Source organism: Microcaecilia unicolor, chromosome 11, assembly GCF_901765095.1.
Source record: "Microcaecilia unicolor chromosome 11, aMicUni1.1, whole genome shotgun sequence".
In the NCBI taxonomy this organism is placed as follows: Eukaryota; Metazoa; Chordata; class Amphibia; order Gymnophiona; family Siphonopidae; genus Microcaecilia; species Microcaecilia unicolor.
In genome coordinates, this window is record NC_044041.1 from 201667640 (window position 1) to 201686075 (window position 18436).

At 44.8% G+C, this 18436-nt stretch overlaps 1 protein-coding gene across 1 annotated transcript; it reads left to right on the forward strand.

Annotated features, from left to right (window-relative positions):
* The first annotated feature begins 10628 nt into the window (after nucleotides 1–10628).
* LOC115480300 (protein eva-1 homolog B-like) lies at nucleotides 10629–15122 on the forward strand. The gene is made up of 3 exons (XM_030218884.1): nucleotides 10629–10781; nucleotides 13711–13806; nucleotides 14461–15122. Exons 2-3 carry the CDS (start codon nucleotides 13740–13742, stop codon nucleotides 14877–14879), a joined length of 486 nt encoding a protein of 161 aa, XP_030074744.1. The 5' UTR covers nucleotides 10629–10781; nucleotides 13711–13739; the 3' UTR covers nucleotides 14880–15122.
* Nucleotides 15123–18436: the final 3314 nt, after the last annotated feature.

An 18436-nucleotide genomic window follows, 5' to 3' on the forward strand; every position in this document is an offset into this window, starting at 1 on the left:
AAGTCTGAGTCTTTCCTGATGAAGTAGCACAAAACTTCCACTAATGACGATCAAGGGCCCTTCCAGAAACAGGGTTCAAGATGTTCATTGGGGAGGTGGGGGTTCTTTCTCCACAATGAAAAAGGAGTCACTTACAGCAGACAGAAGACATTTCCCATTCACCATCATGTCATGGTGTCTCCTTACTGCAGAAGCTGGGAAGATGCCTGCCATGGATTGGCTCTGGCCTCTCTGGACTGGCGTCATGCTATTGTTGGGATGGGGGAGGAGGGATGAAGCATGCACTGAGTTTTAGGACTCAGCTGCGTCCACGTCCCAATCTGAAGTGCATTTCTAAGGGTAAAATGAACACCTACCCTCTAATTCTATAAACTCGAGTGCACGATTTTACGCTAAGGACCAGATGAAGGAAATGGCACCCAAAGAAATTCCGCGTGTTGCACTATTCTATAAAAGGTGCTCTGAGTTTGTGCGCCGTTCATACAATAGAGCTTAGAGTCAGTTTCCACGCCAAACTTTGGGCGCGAGGATTTACACCAACTGGTATAAATCCTGGCGTGTAAGTTAGGCACAGTTCCCCAGTATTCAGTAATACTGTTCGCATCTTTAGTGAACGCACTTGAGCCGTCCATACCCCTTCCATGGCCACGCCCCCTTTTCAGTTGCACACTGAAATATTTGCATGGGGATCTTGCTAGAATAGCACTTAGCACGATGCATGTTCAAATCCAAATTGATGTTGATTAGCACCAATAATTCACTATTGACAGTAACTGACTCTTTAGCTAATATAGTTGTGCACGCAGTTCAGAATAGTGTGCAATTTTGCGCATGTAATATTGGGCACCATACATAGAATCTGGGGGTTAGTGCACAAAGTTGGCCATGCAAGTTATAGAATAACGCCAATTGTGCGTGCAGCATAATAATTAGTTGCTAATTGCCATTAACTACCAATTATTGGCTTTAATTGGTGTTAATTGGTGCTGATTGGCACTAATTAGCAGTTATATGCATAACTGCTCTTAGTCGGGAGTCTGTAAATTGCGTCAGGAGTATGCCCAGCAATTATGCGTACAGGTTACAGAATACTAGTAGTAGCATGCAAGCGTTTGTCTCAGCCCTTGCCAATTCTGGTCACCGCATCTCCAAAAAGATATAGTGGAATTAGAAAAGGTGCAGAGAAGGGCGATGAAAATGATAAAGGGGATGGGATAACTTCCCTATGAGGAAAGGCTAAAGCGGCTAGGGCTCTTCAGCTTGGAGAAAAGGCGGCTGAGGGGAGATATGATACAGGTCTATAAAATAATGAGTGGAGTGGAACGGGTAGACGTGAAGCATCTGTTTACGCTTTCCAAAAATACTAGGACTAGGGGGCATGCGATGAAGCTACAAAGTTGTAAATTTAAAATGAATCGGAGAAAAGTTTTCTTCACTCAACGTGTAATTCAACTCTAGAATTCGTTGCCAGAAAATGTGGTAAAGGCGGTTAGCTTAGCAGAGTTTTAAAAAGGTTTGGACGGCTTCCTAAAGGAAAAGTCCATAGACAATTAATAAATTGGACTTGGAGAAAATATTTCTGGGCTAAGCAGCATAAAATGTATTGAACTTTTTGGGGATCTTGCCAGGTATTTGTGACCTGGATTGGCCACTGTTGGAAACAGACCTTTGGTCTGTCCCAGTATGAGAATACTTATGAATTTGCAGGAGCCCATCCTTCCTCAAGAAGGAAGGACTTTATTGGAGGGCATTTAGCAGATGCAGCATTTTAAGGGGACAACTGGAAAACTCTGTAAGCGGGTCTGTACAGGGGCAAGCACCATCAGGTCAGACTGAGAGTCTCCTAACCTGTACAGAGTTCTGAAGGACCATCGCTTGAGATGCTGGCCTAAAGCTTAAACACTTCTCCCTGTTACCTCTAATCAGCACTGCAGTGAAAAGTTTACCCAAGCAGACGCTCTTACAGTATCAGTTCAGAGTTAAACTTCCCTTGCCTTTTAATCAAGAGGTCTTTATGAGCTTTTAATGTGTTTTTCCAAAGTAAATAGAAGTGGAGAAACTGCCCTTGGATTACATGAAATCAGCTTGTTCTCTCAAACAACAATGAAGCCGGCAGGTGGCAGATGGCTTTTAATTGTTAAATGGCTAATTAATCTACAGGCTATGTGCCCAGACAGTGGGGGTTCCTTCATTATACATTCTGGCCCTTATAACCTTGGCATTAAAATTCATTAGAGTGGATGTTTAAAAAAAGAAACATGGACAGCTGGGATTATCACAGAAACGTTTACCTTGCCGCGTCTAATGGGGATTTATACCTCTCTTATTCTGGCTTTCTAGAGAGTCACATCCACACCCCCCCCCCCCCCCCCTCCACTTCTAAACATCTGAAAGACTGGATCCCCCACTCCTTAGGAATCTCAATCCAACCCTACAGCACCCTATAAACACCAGTAATAAACTGTGTTAATTCCACCCATGGCTGCCCCTCTGATTTTAAAACACTCCTTCCTATCCTTAGATCTGCTGATTCTACATGGAAAAGCTACCTTGGAGATTGTTATCAACCAGGGCCTGGCAACTCACTTTGCAATGGGGCCTCACAGAGGAATTTAACCATTTGTTTTCTAGAAACTCCCTTTGTAAAACAGGTTTCCTGGTCTTTAAAATATTAACATCTGAGGCAGCGGATTAAGTTTCAGACCACAGACTGAACTGAATAAAATGCACTTTTAATTAAGTGTTCACGGAGCATTTCACAGCACACCTTCGAGCTAACCCAGCACCGAGGCCGATGCAAAAACCTTGGGGGTCGTTATTCAGACCTTGGGATGGAGCCCAGCTAGGGTGGTCAGCCCGAATATTCAATGCCAGGTCATTTCCAGTGACCAGTATTAAATATCTGGTTTATTTTTGGCTGGTTAAACTTGGTGGGTCAGGGACTTTATTGAGACTCCTGCATAAGGGAAGAAAGCGGGTGTTGTCATTATTTTCAAGAAATGCTTCTACTGAAATCTGTATAAGAGATGAAGGCTTACAGCAAGGCATGAGGTGTTGTATATTTTGTTGGCGGGAGAAGTGTTTTTATATTTTTGGGAATGGTGTTTAATAATGTGTGAGTTATTTTTCATTTGATTATATTTTGGAATTTATGAAATTATTTCTGTAAACTGCTTTAAACTGACACAGAAGCTTAGCAGAGATTGGGTGGCACAGCCGGTGGTGGGAGGCGGGGCTAGTGCTGGGCAGACTTCTACGGTCTGTGCCCAGAAAATAGCAGATACAAATCAAGGTCAGGTATACACATAAAGTAGCACAAATGAGTTTATCTTGTTGGGCAGACTGGATGGACCGTGCAGGTCTTTATCTGCCATCATCTACTACGTTACTAGAAGTGGTATAGACATTTTTAATAAAGATAAAGAAAGATTAACTGGCTAAGTTAATATTTGGAGATAGGTGGCTTCAGTGGCGTAGGAAGGGAGGGGCGGTCCGCCACGGGTGCACGCGCTGGGGGGGGGGGGGGGGGGGGGGGTCGGCTCGCTGGTTCTCTGCTCTTTCTGCCCCGGAACAGGTTACCTGCCTTGATTATGTCTTGAAGTGTATTTCTCCTGTTTGGCCAGCAGGTGGAGTTTCTTTTCTGTTACAGGGAACTGAATGTTCTTTTTCTTTAACACAAGCAGGAAGCAAGCAGCAGTATACTTTTAAATCTTGTTGACTGGGCTCTGATTGGCCCAGGAGCTCATTTCCTTTAGAGTGTACTAATTTTGCCTCCAGTCTTAGCCTGGGAGAAGAGAGAGACAGATCTCTTTGCTAAGGCTCTGCGAACAGTTATATATCCTGATTTTCCCAGGTACTATTGAGACAGTGTGCAGATGTCTAGTTAATATTATAATTGATCCATATTTCAGTTACCTGTTATTGTTCTGCTGATTGCACATTTTTATTAATTGTTCAGTTTTTAAGACGATAAATAATTTAGTTTATTGTCGCTCTGCCTGGACTGATAAAGAATCCTGGTGGTTTGTGTGTTGGGCGTGTGAGTGCTTCCTGGGAACTGTGGGACCTCTGGGAGTGTGGCCTCAGTAAGGTAGAAATCACTGGGGATAATTTGAGAGTGGGAGACTCGCCCAGAGGCGAGTGGGAGGAGGGTACCAGTATACAGCATGAGCAGCAGGTGCAGGCAGACCTGAGCTGTGCTGGGGACAAACCCTCTAAATGGCCACGGGGTAACCCCCAGGCAGGTGGCTGGGCATTTCATGACAGCTGGCTAGATTTAAACCAGCTGAAGATACTCCAGCTATTTACGTGGCCGCTTACAATAGCCGGCTATACACTGAATACTCGGGGATATAACCGGCTGTCTGCTAGCCACTAGCCAGGAATACTCAGTGGAAATAGCTGGTTATCCCCCGCGGAATATCGCCGGATAGCCGGTTAGGTGCTATTTAACAGTTGAGGAACCGTTCCTGGCTGGTTAAATGGTTTTCAATATCGGGGGGGGGGGGGGGGGGGGGGGGGGGGGGGGGGCTTGTATTGGACTGTGCACACGGCTTCCTAATGCAAGAGTAATGTCAAAGTTTTGCTCCCCAATACAGTAACGAAACAGTATGCAAAAAAGGCCCCCGATTCAAGGAAATGTGCAGAAACCCAGAAGAGCACACCAGGGCTCGCAGCATCTAAATCTGATGCACAAACCAGCACCCAGAGTTACATGTGATACTTGTGCATAAAATGTTGGTGATACCAATATTTCCACGCAGAATAAATTCCAGTGCACCCAGCCACAGGTACCGGTGCAGTTTGTTTTTTTTGTGCCTGCAATTCTCAACAATCCTGCACTTTGCTTCTTGTCCCCCTCAGTTCTGTCTTTTCCTTTCGCCCAGGCTCTTAATAGAAACCACAGAAAAATTGTGGCTCAATGCGCTGGCAGTAAACCCAAGAAAAAGGCATGAAATCCTCATTAATGCTGACTCCAGAAGAATGAGCTAACCTGTTACGCCTCCTGATGCCTGGAATTAAAGGCCCGGCCTTGAGCTCAGCCTTATGGTCTCCTGCGTATTTCTCTGCGTCTGCGCTGAACAGCTAATAGCTTCATTAACTTGGATTCAAGTGTGGTGTGTGTGTTGGTGTCTGTGGTTGGCTTGTGTGTAAAGCTCATCTTTGTGTGGTGTGTCCTCGAATTTGGGCGCTAAATCTGAGTTAACCAGTGCTCAAGGCCTGGAGCATTTACTGACTCAGCCCCACAATGACAGAGAGAAACTTTATGTCCTCTGTCCTTCTAGCCAGGGTCTGAGAGAAACACGTATGGGGGATTCAGAAGTCATGTCAATGCCAGCTAGGATTTTTATTTTTTTTGAAATACATACTGTATGTATTTTCTCTTGCACAATGAGAACATAAGAACATAAGCATTGCCATACTGGGACAAACCAAAGGTCCATCAAACCCCAGTATCCTGTTTCCAATGGTGGCCAATCCTGGTCCAAGTACCTGGCAAGATCCCAAGTAAAACAGATTTTATGCCACTCATCCTAAAAATAAGCAGTGGATTTTCCCAACTCCATCTTAATAACGGCTTATGGACTTTTCGTTTTAGGAAGTGGTTCAAACCTTCTTTAAACCTTTCTAAGCTAAATGCTTTTTACCACATTCTCTGGCAACGAATCCCAGAGTTTAATTACACGTTGAGTGAAGAAATGTTTTCTCCAATTTGTTTTAAATCTACTACCCCTAAACTATACCAAGAACCCTGCCCCCCTGAGAGCTGTGCAAGCTGTAGATATACACGGTTAAGCAGGGACGTTTTAAAAGGGCATGTGTTTGCCCTTTTGCATGTGTAAACTAGATTATGACACGTAAAAATACCATCTACCCAGGCTAAAAAAAACCTCCTAACATCTGGAACTAACTAGTAGCAGATGTAAAACAAATACAGGAAAGCACAGGGGTATGGCCTTACCAAAATTTTTAGCCTTACACAACATCAGGAGGCAGGGAGATGGGGTGGGGGCAGGGACAAAGCTTGGCTTGTTTGATCCACTAAGAAATGGCAGGCTGGTTCATAGCAGGGGACCCATCAAGCCCATAGTCCTGTCTCGGAGAGTGGCCAGTTGGGGGCTGTTTGGAATAAGACCCTGCTATTTCTTCTCAGCAGTGAAAGGTGGAACCCCCAGCCATACCTGACTAATAAAATTCGCTAATGAATTTATCTTCAAATAACCAAGCATTCTACCAGCCTTTACCTCAAACACTGCTTAATTATGCATTGATTCAAACAACATTCTGCAGCCCTGTGCTTAATGGTCTTATGAATTGAAAGCAGTCTATAAGCTTCCAAACTTGAAACTATCATTTTTTTTGTGTCTCTGACCTCTAAATTAGTGCTTCTCAGCTCGGACCTCGGTCACACCCAGCCAGTCAGGCTTTCAGGATATCCACATGCATGAGATAGATTTGCATGTGCTACCTCCTTGGTATACAAATCTCTCTCATGCATATTCATTGTGGATATCCTGAAAACCCAACTGGCTAGGTCAGTGGTTCCCAAACCTGGTCCTGGAGGCACCACAGCCAGTCCTAGGTTTTCAGGATATCCACAATGAATATTCATGAGAGAGATTTACACGCACTGCCTCCACTGCATGCAAATCTGTCTCATGAATATTCATTATGGCTATCATGAAAATCTGACTGGCTGTGGTGCCTCCAGGACCAGGTTTGGGAACCACTGCTCTAAATCGCATGGAGTCACCCATTCGTAGCTGGCGAGTAACGCTGGTTTTGGAAGGGGACCTTCAGCTATTCCTGGGTTTTTTTTCCATAACCGCTCCTGTGTATTCTGGATGAAGCAAGACTACAGATCCCATGATGCTCTGGGATGCAATTTGAAAGACCAGGGAATCCAGTAGCTGGGCCACGCAGCAGCTTTGATTATTTTATATTTTCTTTCTCTGCAGAGTAAAAATGTCTCACAGAACTCCAGCTTTTCCTTGAAGCAACGTTCACTCACAGATTGTGTGAGAGCGTCACAAGCAGAGAGAACAAAGCTTTAATGTTCTGCTTTAACTTAAAACAGCCTCTTCCTCCCAAGTTCCTGTCCCTCTCCACTCTTCATTGCAAGTGGCGTAGCCACAGGTGGGCCTGGGTGGGCTGGTGCCCACCCATTTAGGGCTCAGGCCCACCCAAAAGCAGCACCTGTTTAGCGGTAGCTGGTGGGGATTCCAAGCTTGGCCAGCTACTCTCCACGATACGGGCACCTGAGCATGCTCATTTTTCAGCGCATGCCTGCTTCAGACTGCCAAGGTGGAAAGAAACGTTTTCCCATCAGTTGAGATATTATTTTGGTGGTGGTTGGGGGGGGGGGGGGACAACACTTCTTGCCCAGGCCCACCCAAAATCTGTTGTCTGGTTACGCCCCTGCTTCATTGTGCATGTGTTGCAGAGATAAACTGGGACACAATGGATGGACTGGGAGAGGGATGCATACATGCAAAACGTAGTAAGTTATCAGCCTTTCTCTGCAAATATATTTCCCACAACACACACAAAATTCTAAATCTGATTTTGAAAATCATAAAATTGCATTGTCAAAGCTGGGTTCTCCTGTCAGCAAGTGACTGACAGCAAGTTGTGTCTGTTGCTCACGCTAACAGAGGATTTCAAAATCAGAGTAAGCAGCAACTTCTCGATGTACTTTGGGTTCTGAACTCCCTGCTTCTCAGCCACGTGAAACCAGGACTACGAGTACCACAATGCACCAGGAGAAGGGCATGAAAAAACTGGGACTGACTCAAAATCTTCAAAAGGAGGCAAATGTGGCCTGAATCACAGCGCAGGCTGAAAAAGCCTGCAAGGGTTTCTCAACTGGGAGGTGGTGCCTGCCTTTTTATTGCAAAATCTCACACCACTGTTTGTCCTTTGTCCTGGAGAATTTATGCTAATGAGGTTTGTGCACAGTTTGTGCTTGGTCAGAGTTTGTTATTTATATAAAACATTGATAATGGTCTGAGGCAGCGGCTTCTCAATCCAGTCCTCTGGACGCACCCATCCACTCAGGTTTTCAGGATATCCACAATGAATATGCATGAGACAGATTTGCATGCACTAGGTTTGATGTTGACAAGGCCCCCCATCAAGCCTCCAACTGTGCCATGTGATCTCAAAGTTGTCATCACTCAGCTGATGAAAGCACCTTTTGAGCCATTTGATTCCTGTCATCTGAAGTATTTGACCTGGTAAGTTGTGGTTTGGGTGGCAGTCATGTGAGCTTCAGGTCCTAGTAGCTGATCCACGTTACACTAAATTTTACCACAATAGAGTAGTTCTTCACATGCACCCTAAGTTCCTTCCTAAGGTAGTGTCGGTGTTCCATCTTAATCAGTTAATCATTCTGCCAACATTTTTCCCAGAACCAATGCCCATCCTCATAAAAGTGTACTGCATACCTTAGATTGCAAGCAAGCTTTAGCCTTCTATCTGGAGCAAATTAAAGCTTTTTGTTTCTTTTGACCCAAACTGGATGGGGGTAGCCATCGGCAAATGCACGATTTCTAATTGGCCAGCAGTTTGCATTTCCTTCACTTATGGGTTGACTGTAGAGGGTCATATCAATTCCGGGAATAAAACGTATAGAATGTTTGTACATTTGGGAAGCTCGCCAGGTGCCCTTGGCCTGGATTGGCCGCTGTCGTGGACAGGATGCTGGGCTCGATGGACCCTTGGCCTTTTCCCAGTGTGGCATTACTTATGTAATTTTGTCCTCTACTTGGCTCACTTTTATTACATAGAGCAGTGATTTAACCTATTGTGATGTCATAGTGGCTCATTCCACCAATAAGAGCCAACCTCATTAGTGATGTCACAATGGCTTGATTGTATAGAATGTTTGTACGTTTGGGAAGCTCGCCAGGTGCCCTTGGCCTGGATTGGCCGCTGTCGTGGACAGGATGCTGGGCTCGATGGACCCTCGGTCTTTTCCCAGTGTGGCATTACTTATGTACTTATGTCCTCTACTTGGTTCACTTTTATTACATAGAGCAGTGATTTAACCTATTGTGATGTCATAGTGGCTCATTCCACCAATAAGAGCCAACCTCATTAGTGATGTCACAATGGCTTGATTGTATAGAATGTTTGTACGTTTGGGAAGCTCGCCAGGTGCCCTTGGCCTGGATTGGCCGCTGTCGTGGACAGGATGCTGGGCTCGATGGACCCTCGGTCTTTTCCCAGTGTGGCATTACTTATTTACTTCCATTCTATGCAAATGTGTTCATACATATTCATTATGGATATTTTGAAAACCTGACTGGCTGGATGTGTCCTGAGGACTGGGTTGAGAGCCAGTGGTCTGAAGGATTGGATAAATGTTTCAGCAAAGCTGAATATCTTCCGTCTTTTAAAGGGACCTTCCACCACACAGTGCCTGGGGTGGGGCATTTCCTCCGTAGCTGTCTCCGGGCGATATTTTAAGCCCTCTGTGGATAAGTCATTTAGCAGAGATGCCAAGTTATCCAGTTCCAGGCTGGAGACATTTTGGCCAGTCCTAGTTTTGAACTTACATCCCAAAGCAGTGTGGGATTTGTAGTGCCTGATTCTGACCATTGACATCAGTGCTGCAAGTCCCAAAATCCCCAGCCTGGAACTACGTTACTTGGCATCTTACCTTAATGATGATAGCCTTAAGGCCAAAATTACCCAGTTCCAGGATAGAGATGTTAGGCCAGTCCTGGATGTCTGACAACCTTATCCAGATGTATTATAGCAGTGGTTTTCAACCCAGAACTCAGGGACCACCTGGCCAGTCAGATTTTCAGAATACCCATAATCAGTGCAATTTTTCTAGCAAAAGAGGTGCCAGTACTCAAATGCCAGCCCCCCTTCAGGGGTGGGGTGATCACTGAGGGACCCACCCCACAATAACCAGGCCCCCTGCAACCAGTCACTGAATCTATGACAAGGCAGAATTGGTGTGTAGAGCCTGAGCTCTTTCATTAAAACTTGGGGTCTATGGGTCAATTTTAGCAGACACTGGAAAAGGTGCCGGTACTCAGTACCCCTGAGAACCCCCTCAAAAAAAGCCCTGCCCATAATGAATATGCATGAGTGACATTTGCATGCAGTGGAGGAAGTGCATGTTAATACATCTCATTCATATTCATTATGGGTATCCTGAAAAACCCAACTGGTCTGGTGGTCCCCGAGGACTGGTTTGAAACCCACTGAATTATAGCACCTGACACATCCCACGTTGCTTTGGAATATAAGTTCAAAATCAAGACTGGCCAAAAAAGTCTCCATTCTGGAACTGGGCAACATGGCCTGCTTAGTGATAATGAGTTTTCTTTAGGGGCCATTTCTATAGTGTACAGGTTCCCTTAATACAGTACCTGGGCAGCGGTGCTTCTGAAATCTTACTTGTTAATGCGGCCAGCTAATTCTCCCTTCCGTGTCCCTGTTTGTTTTCAGCTGATCTGGAGCTGGATAGGACTCACCAACACTTGGCATGCAGCTGGTTGTACATAGTAGGATTCCCGGCCCCTCCTCTTCCCTCTGCTCCTGCCCCTCTGGCAATAAGAGCAAGAAACGGCTGAGAAGATTTCTGTAAGATCATTGTGGGACATTCCTTCCCTTTGCTGGTGAGAACTCAGTCATTGCTCTCATAGAATCTGTGTGATTTGGAAACAACCTTTCATTCCTTGAGGAATTTGCACTGCATCCTGGATCCAGCAGGACCTTCAGCCCCTTCCCATCTGCCACTGGTTGTTGAAAGAAGGGGTAAGGTTTTGAGGTAGCTGATCATCGTACCTTAGTTAGCAGGTAATGCCCTGGAAAGAGTGAGAACCTTACGCGGAGTCTGTCTGTACTAACACTCTGGGAATCTTGACGTAACTCCCCAGTGACTGTCATTCTGTCCTGTTCTTTATGAAAAAGACTTTTCCAGTGCAGATCCCTCCCTGAGGCAACCTGCACCATTCCTTCTGTACCTTTATAGGCTGTGATGTTGCCCATATGATTTAAAAATGGAATAGTATTGAATGTCTAGTTTTCGCAAGGGTTCTCAATATACCTGTCTTATTTTCTCTCCATCCTTCCCTCTCTCTGCATCTACGTTTTACCCTGGCTGACTAAGCCTGGAAACACCTTATGTACATTCATTCATTAATTAGGGTTTAGTAACTGCCTTTAGGAAGACAGTCACACAAGGTGAAAGCGCTTCTGACCAGTTAAAACACATGTGGACTGTGAAAAATTGCAGGATGACCTTAGGAAATTGGAAGACTGGGCAGCCAAATGGCAGATGTAGACAAATGCAAAGAGATGCACATTGGAAAGAATAATCCAAATCATAGTTACTTGATGCTAGGGACCACTTTAGGAGTCAGCAGTTGAGAAAAAGATCTAGGTGTCATTGTAGATAATATGCTGAAATCTTCTTCCCAGTGTGTGCAGCTGCGGACAAAAAAGCAAACAGGATGCTAGGAATTATTAGGAAATAGAGACCGAGAATATTATAATGCCTGTGTATCGCACCAGGGTGCAACCTTACTTTGAGTATTGCATTCAATTCTGATCATCGTATCTCAAAAAAGGTATTGTGGAATTAAAAAAGGTTAAAAGAAGAGCGACCAAAATGATAAATTATTATTTTATTATTTATTGCATTTGTATCCCACCTTATCCCACCTCTTTGCAGGCTCAAAGTGGCTTACAATACATCATGAGTAGTGGAGGAATGTTAGTAAATAAACATTTAGTATTGCAGGGTTTTGGTCGACATGATGATAATAAAACAAAGTTATAGTATACAAGCAGATATTAAGAGACAGTTCTGAATATAGATGGGCGAGTTGTGCATATTCACATTGGTTGATCTTTGTGGTAAGCTTTATTAAAGAGATGGGTCTTCAGTAATATGCGGAAGTTCGTTCTTTTGTAGATCGATTTCAAGCTGCGCGGCAGTGCGTTCCATAACTGTGTGCTCAGTTGGCTAAAGTTTGACGCATGCATTAGTTTGTATTTCATTCCTTTGCATTCCCGATATGAGCAAAGGCTAAAGAGTTTAGCCATGAGGGGAGATATGATTGAGGTCTACAAAATCCTGAGTGCTGTAGTGAATCGATTTTTTTTCTCTTTCAAAAAGTACAAAGACCAGGGGACACTCAATGAAATTACATGGGAACACTTGTATAAGAGGACATATTTTTTCACTCAACAAATGATTAAGCTGGAGGATGTAGTGACAGTGGTTAGCATATCTGGGTTTAAAAAAGGTTTGGACAAGTTCCTGGAGGAAAAGTCCATAGTCTGCTATTGAAACAGACATGGGGAAGCCAATGCTTGTCCGGGGATTGGTAGCATGGAATGTTGTTACTAATTGGGTTTCTGCCAGGTACTTGTGACCTGGATTGGCCACTGTTGGAAACAGGATACTAGGCTAGATGGACCATTGGTCTGATCCAATATGCTTATTCTTATGTTATGTCCTGTAACTATGATGTTTCAGGACAAAGGTATTTATAAATCTCTCTAGTGCACTGCTCACCCATATATGGACCACTAACCTGCTCCCCTTACTACAAATTAAATCAGAAAGATTTTTATCCTTGTGGTTTGCTAAAGGCAATATCAGTGTTTAAAGGACCTCAGTGAATCTGAGTGCTGCCCTGCTAATCCCGATCAGAACCTCAAGGAAGTATTGCAGCGATACACATAAGTACATAAGTAATGCCACACTGGGAAAAGACCAAGGGTCCATCAAGCCCAGCATCAATTCAGGCCAAGGGCACCTGGCGAGCTTCCCAAACGTACAAACATTCTATGCATGTTATTCCTGGAATTGTGGATTTTTCCCAAGTCCATTTAGTAGTGGTTTATGGACTTGTCCTTTAGGAAACCGTCTAACCCCCTTTTAAACTCTGCCAAGCTAACCGCCTTCACCACGTTCTCCGGCAACGAATTCCAGAGTTTAATTATGCGTTGGGTGAAGAAATCTTTTCTCCGATTTGTTTTAAATTTACTACACTGAGAATGAATGAAAGTCACAACTGGGGAATGGGTTCAGAGAAGGAAATGCTTTAAAAAGGGAATGGCTGTAATATAAAACAATACATATATATAAACCTTTATTACAAGTGTGTGAGAAAACAACACAGTGGGACATAAAGAAGGAAAGATGATAAAAGAACATTGAGTGGACCCTTGACATTGATTTACATGATTCCCCCTTATTGTCCGTGTACCGATACCATCAGGACCCTTAGCGATTCTCTTGAAATCATCAGTATTTCAGAAGCCTGGAGGCATAAATGGTATCCCACATCTTCATAGGTAGAATAGCAGTGCTACACATTTTGATGGCTGTGAACTTCTTTCACTCCCCCCCTCCCCCCACCTATGAGGAAATTGAGAACATTCAATACTATTGTTCTAATCTGTTACCATAGGCAGTATTTGCCAATTCCGGTCCTGGAGTGCCCCTTGCCAGTCAGGTTTTTCAGGATATCCACAATGAATATGCATGAACTTGATTTGCATATCCTGCCTCCGTTATATGCAAATCTCTTTTTGTGCATATTCATTGTGGATATCCTGAAAAGCTGACTGGCAAGGGGTACTCCAGGACCGGTCTTGGGAGACTTCTCTTAACGTATGTGCAGATCCAAGATAACACGGTTCTGTTTTGTCAATGATTTCCTAGGTGAGAGAGAGAGAGAAAACCCACCTTCCAGAAGAAAAAGATGGACACCCACAAGCAAGAAATGGAGCTGCTAAGCAACAGCCTAGTGGCCTATGCGTACATCCGGGGTACGTGCCCTACGCAGGGTTCAAACAGTCACGGGATGGTCAACGTATCCCTCACTTAACGTCTGTTGGGTCACAGCTGTCAGACTGTTGAGAGAGATTTTAAAATGCAAATCATTGCTCGGTGTGTAATGGGACATAGGAAGGGGCTTCGTTATACAGTAATATAGCTTTGATCTCTGGTTAGTCATGTTGCCAAAATTTATTAATTGCTTAAAGAGGGACTGGATAGACCTACATGGACTTTAATTTTGTTTCTATAACTATATACAAATGCTTTTCAATTTATTTGTTGCATTTGTATCCCACATTTTCCCACCTATTTGCAGGCTCAATGTGGCTTACAATGTTCCGTCATGGCATTCGCCATTCCAGAGTAAAATATACAATTGGTATTACATAAATAACATGGATGACACGATTGAATTAAGCAAACAGATATAGTAAGAAAACATTCAGATTATGAGGTAGAGTGGTGATGTGTTACAATTTCTGTTACTGATCGTTGTGTTATGCCTTGTTGAAGAGATAGGTCTTCAGAGATTTACACGAAAGTTAATTCGTTCGTAAATTGTTTTTAAGTTAAGTGGCAGTGCATTCCCCTTGAGACCGCTTGCCAAATCGTTTCCTTCAACCTAACATTCTTCTCTGTTCCAGATAATCCAGAAAGCTTTGGACTCTATTTTGTGCTAGGAGTGTGCTTTGGGTTGGTTTTAACCCTTTGCATGCTGCTGATCCGCATTTCCTGCCAGCCTCGGACACCCCGTGTTCCAGCCAAGACCAAGATAAGCCTCAAGGACTTCAGCAAAGAGGAGGAGGTAGAGCAGGAGGAAGAAGGGAGCGAGGACAATGAGGAGACTCAGGTGTTGAACCCCACTACAGAAATCCCTCTGGGAAACCACAGCCCTGTCTCTGACGGGACATTGACCATCAACGTCTTTGCCTCCGCTGAAGAACTGGAACGCGCCCAACGCCTGGAGGAGAGAGAACGCATTATCCGGGAAATCTGGCGCAATGGACAGCCGGATATCCTGGGCACAGGCACCAGCACCATGGGCAGGGTGCATTACTATTAATACCTCTACCACCCAGCTCTGGTTCTGTATGGGAAGGGTTGTTAATCCAGGGTCAATGGCCCGAGGTTGGGGCCATTTTGCACGTCAACTGAGGTAGAAGCCATGGCAGTTTAGAGGTATCAAAGACTGCATTTACTGGTGGAAACTTAGCAACACTGGGTGCACTTGGAAGATTGGAGGCCAGTCCTTTTAAAACCCTGGAAGTGTCTCTTTGATAATATCACTTTAGCAGGTCTCCTGTATGACATCAAAATTCTTCTTAAACCAAAAATATCATTTGCTTTAGAGTCTCAGCCTCTGCGAGACTGTGCCCAGGAGGGACTGCATGCTGGAACTGAAGCCATCCCATCATGCGAGGACTGGAAAGCCAAATTCATTCCTCTGGCTATTCCAAATCCTCACTGCTCTGTCACTTTAAGAATGATCAAAGTAAAAGAAATGGCAAAGATACCTAGGAGCAAACACACTGAAAAGAAATACCCAGCTGAGGAACTTTCAAAAATCAAGCTTTCTGTAGCATGTTGACAAGCAAAACATTCGCAAGTACATCCTGGTTTGAACGTTTGGCAATATTATTTTCTCCAGAGAATGAAAACGAACCGAATCTTCCATAACAGTCAGGAGGCGGCATTCCCACATGTGCGGGGCTGCTGCTGCTCTTCCTGCTTTGTCCTTCAGCATCTGCTCCAGCTGTGCTGTTTCTACAATGTCCCCAGTAACATTCCAGTAGAGAAATGGGGAAAAGCTCAGGCCTGAGGACAAGAATCTCCTGGAAAGCAGTGGGAGTTGCATTCTTTCAGGCTTTATTTTTCTAATACTTGGCAGAAAAAAAACTGCTTTAGACAGACACTTAGGGTTTCACAGGACATAATTTTAGGACCGATTAAGTTCTTGGAATAATTGAGATTGGAAGCTGCCTTGGGCAGGCCGGAATTTAGCCAGAAAATGGAATATTAATTTCCCAGGAGCCCTTTGAAACCAAAGAACAAACAGCAGCTGTGACTTTGCAAAAAAAAAAAAGAGAGAGAGAGAAAAAAAAAGACAAATCACTCTCTTCTTTAAATATTGACAGTCTCACTGCAAGGCAGCAGAAAGAGAGCGTGGAAGAGAGCACAGTCATTATTATGACAAGAGGAGACCGTCACTGGGTTGGGGCTCCAGAGGGGGTGTTTGTGTACCTTGGTGAGGGCTGAGAATGAATTTCATCTCACACCCAAATGGACTTGCACAGATCTACTTGCAAGAATATGGAAGAGAAATGGGGGCCAGTTCAACGACATCGCAGTACTGGCCAGACTCGAGGGAATAGGGAGGTTGCATGGCTTTTCTACTGTACATAATAGGGAGGTTGCATGGCTTTTCTACTGTACATGCATGTTTGACTTGAGTCTGGAGCAAACCTAAATTCACTTGCTGTGCTGCCATATGTAAAGGTCTTCTGAGGTTTGCACAGTCTCTGGCTCCCTGGGTACAATGAAGGGGATCAGAGCTTGCTCCTGCCCCCAGCTATTAACTCCCCCCACCCTCCGCCCACCATGACTGTCTACACCCTAATGGGACCAGAGTGCTTTGGAAAAGGATTGGGGCAAGGTGGGAAAGGAGATTGGTTGGAGGTTGGGGAGCAGAAGATTGAATGAGGAGATGGGCTAGAGATGGGGGGTGGGGAGGGCAGAATTGAAAGGAGATGGCATCTCTCAACCTCCAATCAGGTAAAGGAGGTGGAAGGTGAGATAAAATGACATCAGATAATTTACCTAAAGAGGAGGAGTTTACCTGGGAAGGAAGGATTCCTACTCGGATAAATCCCACGCCCTGAATTCATACCCGGATTTTCAGTGGTCTGAAAATCCAAACAGAATTTCTGAGCATATCTGGGTAGTACCTGGGGCAGAGTTGGCCATTTATTTACTTATCAGTGATTTTCAGTCCACTAACCAGGTGAAGGAAAGAAGGGGTTAAACAGGACACGCACACGTGTTTCCCCGTGCAAAAGTGGATCCCCAAATAAATGCCAGCAGATCCCTCATATCCTGAGAATCTGGTATGGGTAAGGCAGTGAGCACGAAAGGCAATGAGGGAGAGAGACACACACAGGGCATCCTTCTGGCCATCTTGCAGTCAAGAAGGCTGAAATAGGGTGTCAGCCTATATCTGATGTATCTGCACTTTGATTCCCCAGGGGACATTCAGGCCGTTGCAATCCACAGGCTAAGAGGAACTGGTTTTGAGACCTTGAATATTTTCCACACCTGGACCAACTTGAGCAATATTTGGTGCTTAGGAAGTCTGCATCTGACACTTAGGTCTGACAAAAGACATCTCCACATCATCATGTCTGACGGAGGTGCTAACGGGGAGAGGGGCGTTCTCCCATGGATGAGGTGGATTTTCTGGTGTTATCACTGGGTATTTTCCCCTACTTGTCTTTTTATGATTTATGCTATTTTATAAATATTTTGCAGGAATTCTGATGGTAACATGTTTTAACAGACATGATTAAAATCGGTTCCTTTTGGACTCATGTTCTGTTCTTTTCCAGTTTATTCTCTGTTCAAAGGAGGGGAGGGACGTACAGGGCTTGGAAAGAGATGTCAGGGAGGCAGTGTTTTGCACATCTCATGAGGGTAATGAACCTCACTCCTAAGCCAAGGTCTGTGGAGTATGAGCTCAGTCTCTCAAATGTTCTGCTAACACTCGCTGTAGCACTTGTATTGTGCCAAGCCATGGGTGGGTGTACGTGGACAATTCTGGCCCACCCGAGAAGTCTCGTGCTTGAATTACTGATGTCATGAATGCCTTCAGACAGCTTTTGATAGCGAAACTCTGACCATAGTCGGCGTGACTGACTTTTCCTGCAAGTTTATCTTCACGAGTGACATAGAGGGGCATAATCAAATGGGGACGACCATCTCTAAGGGCGACCATCTCTGAGGATGTCCCCATGAAGGGGCGGGGCATCCCGTATTATCGAAACAAGATGGGCGTCCATCTTTCGTTTCGATAATACGGTCGGGGACGCCCAAATCTCAACATTTAGGTCGACCTAAGAGATGGTCGACCTAAATGTTGAGATGGTCGACCTTAGAGATGGGCGAACTCTGTTTTCGCCGATAATGGAAACCAAGGATGCCCATCTCAGAAACGACCAAATCCAAGCCCTTTGGTCGTGGCAGGAGCCAGCATTCATAGTGCAGTGGTCCCTCTCACATGCCAGGACACAAACCGGGCAACCTAGGGGGCACTGCAGTGGAATTCACAAATTGCTCGCAGGTGCATAGATCCCTAATCTTGGGTGCTGAGCCCCCCAACTCCCCCCCCAAAAAAACACTCCCCACAACTGTACAACACTACCATAGCCCTTATGGGTGAAGGGGGGCACCTGCATGTGGGTACAGTGGGTTTTGGGTGGGTTTTGGAGGGCTCACATTTACCACCATGTGTAACAGGTAGGGGGGATGGGCCTGGGTCCGCCTGCCTGAAGTGCACTGCACCCACTAAAAACTGCTCCAGGGACCTGCATAGTGCTGTGATGGAGCTGGGTATCGTATTTGAGGCTG

What these genes read in the sequence shown, in the direction of transcription:
- LOC115480300 (XM_030218884.1), top strand. Translation starts at nt 13,740, where the DNA reads ATGGACACCCACAAGCAAGAAATGGAGCTGCTAAGCAACAGCCTAGTG. An exon ending in GGCCTATGCGTACATCCGGG is followed by an intron (nt 13,807 to 14,460) that starts GTACGTGCCCTA and finishes TCTCTGTTCCAG; the next exon opens with ATAATCCAGAAAGCTTTGGA.